General features: G+C 40.9%; 1 protein-coding gene across 1 annotated transcript; it reads right to left on the reverse strand.

The window, feature by feature from the left end:
* Nucleotides 1-1,642: 1,642 nt before the first annotated feature.
* On the reverse strand, nucleotides 1,643-11,553 carry herc5.1 (HECT and RLD domain containing E3 ubiquitin protein ligase 5.1). Its single transcript, XM_047340066.1, has 23 exons — nucleotides 11,247-11,553; nucleotides 10,745-10,865; nucleotides 10,537-10,613; nucleotides 9,743-9,964; nucleotides 9,228-9,319; nucleotides 8,494-8,624; nucleotides 8,240-8,364; nucleotides 8,085-8,161; nucleotides 7,886-8,004; nucleotides 7,703-7,762; nucleotides 7,425-7,530; nucleotides 7,090-7,282; nucleotides 6,406-6,554; nucleotides 6,081-6,197; nucleotides 5,869-5,967; nucleotides 5,245-5,415; nucleotides 5,012-5,152; nucleotides 4,700-4,866; nucleotides 4,495-4,561; nucleotides 4,321-4,391; nucleotides 3,655-3,838; nucleotides 3,417-3,519; nucleotides 1,643-3,097 (listed from the first exon to the last, which is right to left on the reverse strand). The coding sequence occupies exons 1-23, from the start codon at nucleotides 11,464-11,466 to the stop codon at nucleotides 2,886-2,888; spliced, it is 3,024 nt and encodes a 1,007-aa protein (XP_047196022.1). The 5' UTR covers nucleotides 11,467-11,553; the 3' UTR covers nucleotides 1,643-2,885.
* Nucleotides 11,554-13,954: the final 2,401 nt, after the last annotated feature.

A 13,954-nucleotide genomic window follows, 5' to 3' on the forward strand; every position in this document is an offset into this window, starting at 1 on the left:
GTGTGCCTTTCGGCATTCAATAAATTTGGTTATCAAAATTAAATATTGAATATTAATATTAAAAATATTAATATTAAATAATAACTTTAATTGACTAAAGTTACCTCGGGGCACCACCCTTCAAAGGAAGGGAAAAGATAGCCAATTTATTGATTAAGTCTCATAAAAGTACCAACTATAAATTTGGAACTCTGATTAACAATTAAATTAATAACTATAACCAAAATTACCATATAGATAGTTAGCTAAGTTGAAGGATATAGAGTTCTTGACAGTGTAGAGGTTGGCAAAATTCACTTATGCAACATTAATGAAAAAACATTTGTGAAAGAAAAACATTTATTATGAATATAATAAAGTATAAAAAACACAAATTACTAACGGTGTACTTACTAAACAAAGATAGGTATGTGAGTATGCATGTGTGTGTCTGTATGCTTCCAAAATGGCGGCAGGCCACTTCGAAGATAACACCCTCCCCCCTTTGGAGTGTTTACGACATGTGGCGGGGGTCAGAGATAATAGGGTGAAGAGATATGTGTGTGTCTGTGTTGGTGCCAAATTAGAGAAAGTTACTAGATGCATGCAAGGAAAGACTGAAGAGCATAACTAACATTAACTTTCAAATAACTTGTAACCTCAATATCACAGCAACACAAATCAAACTTATAAACATCACACAGAATCGAATAAACAGTCTTTGTTTAGCCTAGTATAATTAATAAGCCCAGTTGTGTGGAAAGGGGAAAAAAGAAGTTGCTGTGCAGTTCGCAGTTCTGTGAAGTCGTCTTGCTGGTTTGTGGCTCCTGCCTTCGTGGTTCTGTTGTGCGGTGCAGCTCAGTTGCTGTTTGAAGTTCTCCTGCAGGACATCGCGTCGCGGCTTAGAGTTGAAAGAGTGAGCTGGACCGTCGCCCTTCTCCTATGAGAGGATTCGTGGAAGGCCGGTGTGCTCCTCTCGAAGAGGTCAATGGAAAGAGGCTGGACAGTCTTCTTCCCTCGGAGGGATTGTAGAAAAGAGATAGAAGAGAGGGGGAACAGGCCTTATATTGGCCCGGTGACCTCACAGGTCATGGGGCCCAGAGTGACCAATAGGAGTTGAAACTTGTGTCTCCTGTCGGTTTTCACACCTCTGTGTGACGTTGAGGCCACTGGGAGACTGAGTTCTGGAGGGTCTGGTTTTCTCCAGAACAAAGGGACATGCAGCTTCAGGCTTTTGACTACCGAGTAGGCCGAACTTTGTTTCACAAATTCCATGTCCCAACACGGTGAAATTATAGCACATTAGCTTGTTCTTAGAATTTACAATAACATCCTGTGTAGTCTCTATGGGGAGTAACAGTAAATACTGATGAACTCATCGTGTAAAGTTTATTTCTTTGTCTCTTTTATTGACCCACATCTGTAGGTTTATACATTTGAAACCCTTTTCTCTGCTCTGTCACCAGCTGATCACATCCCTCTTTGTTCAACACAACCAGCAGGACAATGGCAGCCTCTAGTGGTAAAGTTCTCTCTGTCAACATTACACACATTTACCTGCAACACGTCAACACCCAGAACATGCACTCAAGTTAGGGTGCAGTGTCTAACAGTATTTGTGTAGTATTGCCAATTTTTAGTTGAAAAATAATAACAACTTAAGTTTTAAGTTATTCAAACAAATGTCATATTTCTTTTATTATTTTCCACATGAGTGTAAATCCAGAATTTCCCAATACAACAAACATAGAAAAAGAAAATAAAGAAAAGAAAAACAGTGAACACGTGAACATTTGCACAATCAAAGGACGACAGCAGTTGTTACTCAACATAATAACAACCCATCGTTTATGAAAAATACTTAAAATATTGCTCTACAACCAACCTGAGTAATCCAGTCAACAGTTTACAGACAATATCAATACTGTTGAATCGCATATATATCTAAGAATGGTCATCGTTCGATCAACAGATAAAATGCAATTCTTACTAGATACAAGTATACGTCTCCTAACCCGTGTACGTACGAGCTGCATTATTTCACTTCAACATAATCCACCACGTCGACCATATTCAGCAATGAGAAGGAGTTGCTCTGAATTTGGTCGATGCAAAAACTGTGGCTGCAGGAGTCAAGTGTGGTCTGTGTTGTTTGTTTCCTCGTGGTCATCAGGTCACATGGTGTTGGAGGATAAACGTCACCTGTTCCCTGGTTAGTGCATGAATGGAGACGGGGTGACGGGGGAAGCCTCATTTGTTGCTGGCCGCCGTTAAAGAGTTTGTTAGTTGCTGTTAATTTCCTTTTAAATGCTCTGAAAGACTTGGATCAATTAGATGGCAATTAATTAATTAAAGGCAATTAAGGCACTCAAAGGATATTGGATCTCCTTTTTTGATTTATCGCCCAGACTCAGCCTCACAGAGAATAAACATTTCTTTTGCAGATTGGCACAAATAGAACCTTTTCTTTACAGTAAATGCAGGCCCCCTAAATGAAATGTTTGAACAACTAAAACTATAACAGGTATAAAAAAAGTGACTGCTGTGCACACACACATGTATTTTCTACAAATACCCAGGACAAGTTTGCAGTTGAATTAAAAAATGTACCTGGAAAAACATATCACAAAATATTTATCACCCCTATTTATTTCCTGAGATGTAACAAAGTTGGAAATGTAAATCAAAGACTTCTCTACATACATGTATTTTTTACTTTGAGGCATTCATTTTTGTTATACAACCACTCAATCCACACGCTCTCTTAAAGAAATGTAAACCTGTCATGTTAGCCAGTACACAGGTGCAGGTACAGTACAATGGCTGGTCTGTGGTCGATTTACAAAGTGTTTTCATTACGTTCCGCCCTCTGTGCAGTGCAGAATATTTGCGGCAGAGTCCCCCCCTCACTTGTAGCTTCTTCTACTGTTGCTCAGGGCCTCTGTCAGCTTGGTTTTCATAATCTCCTTGGTTGAGTATAGGGGCAGATCCAGAAAAGAGTAACACGTGAGTGCTTCAGGGTAGATCTGGTCCTCAGAGATGTCGGAGACTTGCTTGAGCCTGATCGTGATGCTTTCATTGCCAAGAATAGGCAACCTTTCAAAACCGGTCACAAACCCTTGAGGAGGGAGAAGTGGTAAACAAAGAGATTCTTTTAATTGATTTATTTTGGTGATATCCTCAGTATAAAGCTTTGCATTCTCTTCATTAGTTTATCAATTATATCATCATCGTACACTAAACAGAAAAGTAAATATTAAAACGTTCCTGACTCTAGATTGAAGAAATCTATCTCTGCGTGATCAGATTAAAATGAGCAACTAGCTCTCCTTTCATTCCGAGCACATATAGCAAGTCTAGTCTAGTACATTAGTAATATAATTTCAATTTATCTTTCTTGATTGTAATAGTTTTAAATTTGATATTTTAATACTTACAAAGTAACTTCTTCTTCTGATCCTCGGTTAGTTCATCAAAAACCTCCCAAAACATCTGCATGTTGGGGTGGTCAACATGGTACGGCCTTCCGTAAACTGTGTTCTAATTACAGTGAAAGATGTTGTTAGAATAATCTGCTGTCGTAGTCATTTGTAGGATTCAAATCAAGCAAATGAAAATGTGATTAATTAGTTGTAGAGAACACAGCAACACAAGGAGCTCTTGTTTTGATTCTACCTGTTTCAGCGTTTCCCAGTCACAGAAGTCTTTGCCCTGCAGGACTTCCTGCAGCTCCTTTGGCCGCAACACCTTCAACAAGTTCCGGTCGAAAACCGTGTAGAAGCCTTGCTTGAACTCCAGAAACACACTCTCCACAGATGTGTTGAAGGCGTGATTCACGTAGGCGTCCACAAACTCCTTCCTGTGAAGCAGATGCTAAGTTTTAATCCCACAAACAGATGCACGCAACTCATAAATCTTTACGTGCCCTCTTTCACTTAAAAGTGTACTTGTGGTGTACCTCAAGGATCAATTCTGGGCCCTATTTTTTTTCTTTTTAACATGCTTCCTCTTGGTTATAATCAACAATATCACAAATAATTAAATTATCACAACCTCCTCAACCATAGGCTGGTTCTTGTTATCAGAAAATCTCATTTCTGCGCTGCCCTCTTGTGGATTGAATTTCTTAACAACAATGCCGATGTAAAGGAAATGAAAACGTGTGCAGTGATCATTTAAATGGCCACATCTCGTTTTGTACATAAATGAGCCTCAAGTACAAGTGTACCACTGTACCCCCGATATTGCGTTACAAAATGTTTTAAAGGGGCTTCTTAATTTGTAGAGTATTGTGGCACAAAAAAGATGAAATTGACATTAAACTGCTTCCATGGTCCTTACTTGTTTTGACTTGTCACGTTTTTTTCAGGGTTTGTGGGATCAAGGTCAACTTCTGTCCCATCCCAGCAGATCTGTTAAGAAAGAAGAGCGATATTACTGCTTTGGGAACTGATATAAATCGATCAGTTGATCAGAAAGAGGATAAGTGAGGTCAGTTATCTGTAAAACACCTACTGAAAATTCCTGGCCCAGGCTTTCCAAGTCTTCGTCCCCATATTCTTCAAGGATGGACAGCAGACTCCTACAAACACAACACAAGCAGCAATATTCAAGCATCAATGAGATTTCACAATGTTTACAATCTACTCTGAGAAAGTACTTACAGCGAGCCCTACAGCAAAAAATAATGTGATTTGAATTTATATATATTTTCACTTACTTTCCAACGTCCGGACTGAATTCCATTATGTCCTCCAGCGAAGGCTTCACACCGAGCAGCTTCTTGAACAGAGCCATCGAGAACGGTAGGTGTATGAGGCACTGGTTGTACAAGGCCAAGCCACACAGAACTCCGAACAGAAAGTACCTGTGGTGGTCGTGTGTTGCCTGGTGTTGATGGAAGTGACAATTAAAACCATGAATCCACTGTAGTCACAGCTTTAATATTGAACTGATAAATGTTCTACGAAGAGTTAAAGTAGAAAAGTAGAAAGTGAATATTTTTTTCCTGTATGTGGATTTGAAATCTTACGTTGGAAGGGAACCATGCAAGTGTTTTGGAGTCATTGAAAGTGAACATCCCCGATTCGTCGGACACCAGCTCGTGAAAGACTTCATGAAAAAAGTCTTTGATGTTGACATTGTCTTGCTCAGAGTTCTCATCAAAAAAGACCTAGAAGACCAAAGGACAAAGTTTGTAACTTATATCAGAGTAGACAAGTTCTATAATGCAAATTCTGGCCATGCTACGGCTATCACATTTACCACAAGTCTTTTTTTATAGTCCTTGTGATGAACGGCATCCAGTTGTTCAAAAGTGTCTTCTGAAATGGATGCTCGTCTCAGCTTCAGTCTAAAAAGCGGGTCTTGAGCAAACGGACAATCTGGTCCATATTTCCAGAAGAAATTCCACCCGATCCGACTGACTGATAGCCACTACAATGAAAATAAAAATGTCACTGTTTATAGATTCACATCCAACGCTGACATCTGGCTTTTGTCTGCAAAGTGAATGGATCAATCAACATTCACTTTGCCTCATCATCCAGCAGAGGGCGATCACTGTCACCGTGACCTTACCCACTGATGTTACTTTGTTTTGATGTGAAAATGGAGGACTAGCATCAAAGCCGTCCTGAGACAATCACGACATCAAAGCATCTGAGAAGTGGCGACTTAACGTTTTTTGAGTTCGGGTGTCGGATTTGAATTAATTCGAACAATTTGAGTGTCATGTCAAATTCCTTTGAACCTGATTTTTGGAAAAAACTAGTTTATCGTGCACCAACAACACAACACACGCTGATAAACAGGGAATTTCTTGGAGATTTCTCGACCCTTGAGCATAAAAGCTTTTTCTCATGAGGCGCAACTCAGGACCTCAGTTACCTTGGTGGTTGCAGCATACACGTCAAGAATCATTTTCTTTGATTGCAGATCCATCACAATTGGAAATCTACCGAGGATAAGAGGCTCAGCACCCACCATCTAAAAGGAAAAGAGAGAGTACACATAATTTAGGTTTAAATATACATGTATGTGGCCACCATTCTGTTTTTACATGAATAGACAGGGACTGCAACTTTGCATTTTTTTTTTACCTTGCGTTTCGTCTGTAAAATCCATTGACGCAGATCCTCACAAAGAAAGTTTTGGTCCATGAGCAAATAAAAGTCGCTGTCTGGCAGCCTTTGAGACTCTGCAGTCCTGCTGTTGGCCTTTAACAAAGAGGTTTTATCCATTTAGTGAACAAATAAAAAAAGTAAACAAGCTTCATTTTGTAGAAAAAGTGCGTAAGATGAGTACGGAGCCCCCGAAGTGTCATGGCGAGAATTCTTTACTTCCCCTTGACCCTTCGGGGGCTCCGTAGATTGGGATTATGCTGTGTAGTATTTATGGAAAACACAAGTATTGAGGCATACTAACATTGTACATGTACTGGAGGACTTGTAACAGATTTCTGAATCCGGAGCGGGGAGGATCAGGGCTTGAGGACAGCATGTCTGAGAGGGCTTTCTTCCAAACCATAACATATGCAGATATTTTGGAGGCTGACAGTGTCGTCCACCAGTTTCCTGAGGAAGACAACATGGACATTTCACAACTCAGCAGACGTCAAGGACATATTGCACCTTCACACCATTGAAGCTAGAAACCTTCAGTTATCAGGTTGTAAACTTGAAGTTGTGCAGCCCGCAGGTCTTAATCTCCTACTTCCTCCAACACTCCCTGTGATCTCAAACTGATCTGCTCTCAAAGAAAGTAAAGAATGAGCCAACTTTTATTTTAGGTAATATGTTAACATTTTAACTTGGCTAATTCTATATATTGTATTATAATTTCTCCATATTTGGCTGTAATAGAATTTCCCTATAACTATATAAAGTGTAATTAAAAAAGTTAATGGCTTAACCTTTAAATATACTGAGCCTCAATTATATTTCTTTGTCATAAGGGTTTGAGAACAACATCTTAGGAATAATTGCTAATTTTAAATATATACATCAGTCGATAAATTAGTTTTGGACTTATATTTTAATGAGCTGCATCTTAACTAAAAAATAAATGAAAAGTATCTTGCTGATGTTGCTCGTGCAGTGGTCACAGTACCTATGACCTGAAGGTTCTCAGCAGACAGCTTCAGAACGGCAGCAGCGACGGCCTGAGCGAGCTCGGTGCTCTGTGGTCGATGGAGCTTCTGGATCACGTGAAGAAGATCATTGAGAAGCAAGAAGATCCTCAACCCCTCCACTCCCACTGGATCCGTGAAAGAGGGAAGCAGCTTCAGGACAGCAGCCGCCACCTGTTCGTTTGAAAAAGATCCACTCATTACCTCCACCGAGGATTTCAGAAGAACCTTTTCACTTCACCTGCGAGAAGGAATCATTTCCCTTGATTAACACAATCAAATTTAGAAAACCGACTCTTCACAAACAGTTACGCACCTCTGCCAAAGCATCATCCTTCTTCACCAGTTTCTTGAAAGCGACTCGTGCAAGCGACAAGTTCACGCCGTGGTACTTTGAGGAGGTCTGGAAATGTTCTTCTTTTCTAACAACACAAAGCAAAACAACGTTGGGTCCAAACCCATGCTGGCAGCTTTGTGAGACTCCCCCCCCCCGACTACGTAAACCAGAAGTTGTGAGAGTGGAAGTTCTCCTTATATTAGAACTTCACCAGATAAGAAAGAAGGGATAATCGTGCAAAGAGGTTCCGTGTTTACCTTTTCTCAAGGAAACTTTGATTCATACGAGATGCTGTGGAAAAAGTCCTGTGGATTTCCCTGTGAAGATTAAAAAGTGTTTGGATCTTGGATTTGTGGATTGATATATTTACAGTTACAGTCATGACACCATCAGGCTATTCAGCAAACTCCTGACATACAGAGAACATGTCATATACTCACTGTTTGATCATTTTCCAGGTTTTTGAATCACATTTAGACGTCCATTTGTCGATCATGTCATCAAGACGATACTGTGACGCATTACTGACCCCGTCAGTGTTTGGCTCCTCATGAGCTTCCTGCAAAATAAACTGGTTGAGTTGATGTCGTCATTATTATCCTTCCATCCCTGAGTGTATCAGTGTATTAGTGTCAGTACCTCATTAGACGAGCATGTCGCAAACGAACAGTTTCCTCCTGCGAAGATGTTTCTAATATTGGGCCCGTCACTGCTGCCTGGAATTAGAAGTACTGAGTAAAAATATGATCTCCTTCATACGTTAGGTAATTGTTCCCTCATGACTTCATTGAAACCTTGTGGCAGTTGAACGGGGAGCGGCACAGACGGATGACTCTCGCCTCCGTGTCCCAGCTGCCCTTGCTCTCCACACCCAAAGGAGTAAACCTTCTTGGCGTCTGTCGACACTAATGTGTGGTGTCTAAGGAGATAATGCATTAAAAACATCATTAGAGACAGTTTGATCCCCGTTGTTTCTTCAAAGCAGGTTCCATGCATCAATATTTGATGAAGTGAAATTCTTTTAAAAGAAATAGTAGGTATACTGTACAGTCCACAGGCGATCTCGGTGACCTTTGCCCCCAACAGCTCGGCAACCAGACGAGGACGGAGCTGATCAGTGAATGAGTTGTGCCCGAGCTGCCCGAACTGCCCCGAGCCGAACGTAAACACAGCACCATCCTGAGGAAGCAGCCAGAGGGCAACAGTTCAAGGTCCCGCAGACAATCAGGTTCACCGGGCATGCGCGTGCCGGTGTAACTTGCTTAGTTGCAGTAAATAATACGGACGAGAAACAGCAGTGGTGATAAGTAAGAGCAGGGATTTATTTTCTCGGACGGTTAAAGTGTTAGCGACAGTTTGCGTTCATCGCTAGTCGTCAAGTTATAAACTCAAGAATTAAACGAGTGTCTCCGTTACCGTTTGTAAATATCCCTGCTTCTGCCCGTCCGGACCACGGACTGTAAACAAAGATGGACGACACATCCACCTGTATTAGCAAAGTCCCAATAATACACATGCTCAACCAATCGCGAGTCAGTCTCATGCTGTCAATAATTTATTTAACACATACTCAATGTTTTAGTTTGGTCCATATCCCATCCACTAACATGGAGGAGGCGAGGTTTATGAAATTTACTGCAGCCAGCCACCAGGGGGCGCTAAAGATGACGTTGGCTTCATTTTTGGGGAGCTTTCATGTCGTCCATCTTTATAGACGCAGACCAAAACACAACCTCTAAGTATTTAAACTAAACATTTTTGTTACTAGCTTTTTAAAATTACCTTAGTTAAAGTAGCAGTGTGATCCTTCCCACAGGAAATGTGAATAGTTCCCTTCATGTTCAGACCTTTAACAGGAGCTGGTGTACGTCTGTCTGTAGCAGAGAAATGAACAACACGGTTTACATGTCATGAAAATACGTGTGACAGATGAATTTCAAATGTTTGTTACTGTTTGATAAATTCAGCTTTAAAGGCTCAGTGTGCAGAATGTAGTGACATCTAGTGGTGAAGTTGCATGTTGCAGCCTCTCCGTAGAGAGGACCCGCTCCTGACGTAAATATAAAGTATTTAAATATAAAGTATTTAAATATAAAGGGCCCATTCTAGGGTAAAGAAAACAACAATTCCTACGATTTAGATAAAACACAGTAGGATTATTTTATATTCAATTTCCACCAATAGATCCTTTCACCAAAACCTTTAAGTGTTTGTAAAAAGAGAAAACTCATGACACCACATTGGAGTTTAACATTGATATGTATATAAATACAGTACAGTACAAAGAGGTACGGCACCTGTTGTGTCTCCCAGCCCGAGCTGCCCACGGTCGTTTCTGCCCCAGCCGAACACACCTCCACTGACAGAGAGGGCGAAGCTCTGCTCCCCCCCCGCGGCGACGTGAACCAGCGGGGTCGACGACAGAGAGCGGAGCTGTTGGGGTGAGTTGGCGAAGGGCTTCCCCTGCCCCAGACCCAGCTGGCCCCTGGAATCCTGACCCCACGTGTACACCCGGCCATCTGTGGAGAAACCACCACCACCACCACTCTGTGAGCTCAAGCCGCCATCTTGCAATGTTGACGTCCGACTGTGAGTCTCAGCTGTCAATCATGACCTTTCACCCTGTTTTTATATCATCAAATAACTAATTGAAACTCAACCTGTGATCAGAAACATGAACAAACGTCAGTGTGATAAGAACGACCTAAAATGACAGAAACCATCTGTGTGAAAAATGTATTAACTTTAATAATGTACTTTAACCTTTTAGTTTGGTCCATGTCCCGTCAACCAACATGGAGGAGGTGAGCTTTATGACCTGTACTGCGGCCATCCACCAGGTGGCGGTGGGAAGCTGTCATGTTGTCCAACTATTACAACATGACGTGTCTCCAGGTTTCTGATCATTTTGGTTTTAATTGTTAATATAAAATGAGGTGTGACATCATGATTGACAGCCGAGGCCACTGTGCAGATCAAAACAAATCTGTATTTACAATCTATGATCTTTATAAACAGCCTGTGATCTTTGTATAAACTCTATGATCTTAATCAATGGATTTGTCATGTCATCAGTGTGGTGTCACTCTACCGTTGGTCAAGGCGACTGAATGTTGACTCCCACACGCCACCTGACAAACTGGTATGTTACACAACTCCTTCATCGGCCTGAGAAAACAGAACAGAAACTAATCATCATGGTACATACTGTAATAATAATAATAATAATAATAACATCCCATATCTTCATTTGACACAGTTAGTTTGAGGTTGAGCAGAAAACACTTGGTTTGTCTGACCTTGGTGTGAAGGGGGGGCGCGTTGTGTCCACACAGAGAACTGAGCCTGTGTCCGACAGCAGTGACACCACATCATCAGTGCAGCTCACAGCCCGGATCTTCTCTCTGCACTCCACGAACTCTGAGGACACAAACCACAGCAGCTCATACAGAGGAAACAGGAGGAGGCTCGTTCACCCGGAGCATCAGAGGTAAGAGATGAACTGGTCTTAGTGTCAAGAGGAAGCAGCAGCACCACCCTCCCATCCAAGAGGCCCCCCAGCCCCAGCCCCAACCCAGCAGCAGGGGGTCCCAGGTCTCTCCCTATGTATCTACCACCAGTCAATCAGAATTTAACTAAACATTAAATAGCAAAAATAAATAATATAAGTGAGCAAAGGAGAAAGATATGAGAAAGTCAGATATATGAAAGATAACATAATACAATAATAAAGTAAGCAGGTTTAAAAAGAGTTAAAGAGTAAAACAGGCTCAAAGATAAATAACAGCAGCTGTTTCTCACTCTGTTTTCCTCTGACTCTTCTTCCATCCTTGGTCTCGTTTGTCCGGATGATAAAAGCATTTCCGTTGGTCTTGATGAAGCTGAGCACACTGTGTCCTGCAGACAGGTCCCGGATGCGATAACCCGGGTTAAACTGATGAACCCTGGCCTCTGCTGCCCTGTCCACAGGTGAGTGTTTGGACCAGAAGACCTGGTGACAGTCCTCTCCCCAGGAAAACATGGTGCATGTGAGGTGCGTCCTGCAGCTCCAGCTCTTTAAAGCCTCTGCAGCTGCTGTGACAGAGAAACAGAACTGAACCTTAATCCAACTGTGACGTCACAGAGGGAAAACGAAACCTAAACATGCGAGGAAACGAAACTGAGTCAGAGGTATGGAGGGTTAGTGGTGCCAAACATAAAAACAAATAGGAACAAATGTAAACAAGTCAGGGTTTTCAGGTCTTGTGGCAAAACCAGCCTAAAAAACTGCTGAATAACAGAACTCCAAAATATAACAACATAGTATTAGGGCCAGGGTCGTAATATTCTGAGGGAATAAGTCGTAATTTGTTTAGATATAAAGTCATAATTGAGAACAAACTTGTAATATTACATGAATAAAATAATAAAATTGTGAAAACATGTTTTCCCTTTGTATTTAGAGAATAAATTCTAAATGTTGGGAATAAATCAGAGAATAATTAATAAATTTAGATTTGCATTTCGAGGAATAAAGTCAGAATGTTGAGGATATACTTGTAGTTGAACTTTTTAACAACTAATGTTAGTGCATGTGACCTCGTCTTCAAAATGCCTTGTGTAGATGAGTCAGTGAAATTGAGTTTCAGTTTCAGTTTTGTTGTCGAGGAAATTCTCTCTTTTAGAAGAAAAACAAAAGCTATTTGTTGATTCAGACTGAAATATGTTACGATTCTATATCTGATAAATTCGTTCAGGATTTCTTTCAATGTTTCTTCTTTTTTTGTGAGTTGGTCTTTTCCTTTGTGTTTTGCATTTGTAATGAAAGAAGATATAGTAAATGTAAATGAGGATGTCAGGAAAGAGATGATCCAAATACATCGGCATAACATGAAGTAAAGAATATATGTTATTTTTAAAAAGTGTTTCTTATCCAAACTATTTTAACACTTTCAAATTCCTCATCCTGCATATTCACATGTAGAGATAATGACAGAGATCAACCACAAGGTGGAGGTAGAGACTAAATCTCTCTCAGTGCATTGACTCCTCATTGTTCAGACCAGAATGTTACAGGATGATTCTTAAGTTCATTCTTTACTTTATTTCAATCTTTACATTTATGGAGCAATTTGACTTTTTACCAAATACTTTCCCCATCCCAGTTACAAACAAGGACATTGTCTGGTCAGTGGGAAACAAAAGGCCTCATGAGAAATGTCCAGTTTTGAACTAAAAGAATATTAGTTATAACAGTTGTAATAATATTAAATACAAATGTGTTTAAACATGTGTTTTCAATGATGGCCGCTGACACAGGCGAGCGGAGACGTGGGCGGTGAGGCTGCAGATAAACATCACGGCGACGGGGCTGAATGTAAAACATGTCCGATAACATCTCGGCTCATCAATCACCTGCGACTCTTCATCTTCCCTCTTTGTGTTCGCTGCCACAGAAACAAATCTCAGGTGAAAGAAACTCGCACAAGTCACCAAGTGCGACTCATGTGAGGGTTTGTGGATGAGGAGGAAGTCTGTTGCCTTGTTTATTTGTTCGTAGCTGATTATAGCTACGTTGCTAATTACGTCCCGTTTTCTCCTGCGTCTGTCTTGTGGTTTGTTTGTTTGTCAGCAATGTGTTCGCGACGTAGCTAATTAGCTCTGAAACCTAAGCTATCCTCGAACTCATGAACTTCGTGGTCACGACGTGGGAAGTTGCGTACGCGGCGTGTTTCGCGTTTTAGTGGTTAGGTCATGAGAACATCGCTGCTGGGCAACGGCAACACGGACGCTAATATTACTATGGGAGTCTAAAAGGCACAGAAGCTAGCAATTAACAAATATATGATTACAATAACTTAACATCCAACAAAACTTTGATGGCCTCTGCATTTCCGAAAACATCAGGAGCGAGTTTGAGAATTCCCGGAAGAGGGGGCTGTTGATACGAACTCTCAGCAGGTCGTTAAATAACTGAGATTGCTTGTTAGCTTGGTGCACATGTTGTGCTTGGCATTCAACTGATTAAGTCATAAGAACACTGATGCTAGTGGATGCTAATATTAACGGAAGGAACTTTATATTTAAATGCTTTAAATTTAAATACTTTATATTTACATCAGGAGCGGGTCCTCTCTACGGAGGCTGCCATGTTTTTTACAGTAGCCCAAACTGGACAAACTAAACCTTTTGAGTTTTTATGACACCTGAAGCTACCACAGGTTGTCCTTCCTGTTTGGAAGGGGAAAGTGAGGTGAAGTGTGTTCAGCTGCAACATGACACTTCACCACTAGATGTCACTAAATTCTACACACTGAGCCTTTAAAACATTGAGTTGGTCTCAAAACTTAGACCTAATTTAACATTAATAAGATTTCTCCATGTGTTGGAAGTCCCCTGGTTGTTTTCTTTGTTTTACTAAAGAGGACAATCATGTTCATTCAATCTGCCGCTGCCAGAAACCATCGGAGCCTCAGTTCAGTCCGAGCTGGTGTTGTGCAATAATGCATTAAACATGATACCATAAAATG

Source organism: Hippoglossus stenolepis, chromosome 5 (genome assembly GCF_022539355.2).
Source record: "Hippoglossus stenolepis isolate QCI-W04-F060 chromosome 5, HSTE1.2, whole genome shotgun sequence".
Taxonomy (NCBI): domain Eukaryota; kingdom Metazoa; phylum Chordata; class Actinopteri; order Pleuronectiformes; family Pleuronectidae; genus Hippoglossus; species Hippoglossus stenolepis.

What these genes read in the sequence shown, in the direction of transcription:
- herc5.1 (XM_047340066.1), bottom strand. Translation starts at nt 11,466, where the DNA reads ATGTTTTCCTGGGGAGAGGACTGTCACCAGGTCTTCTGGTCCAAACAC. An exon ending in ACCTGGAAAATGATCAAACA is followed by an intron (nt 7,763 to 7,885) that starts GTGAGTATATGA and finishes TAATCTTCACAG; the next exon opens with GGAAATCCACAGGACTTTTT. An exon ending in TTTTACAGACGAAACGCAAG is followed by an intron (nt 5,968 to 6,080) that starts GTAAAAAAAAAA and finishes TTTTCCTTTTAG; the next exon opens with ATGGTGGGTGCTGAGCCTCT.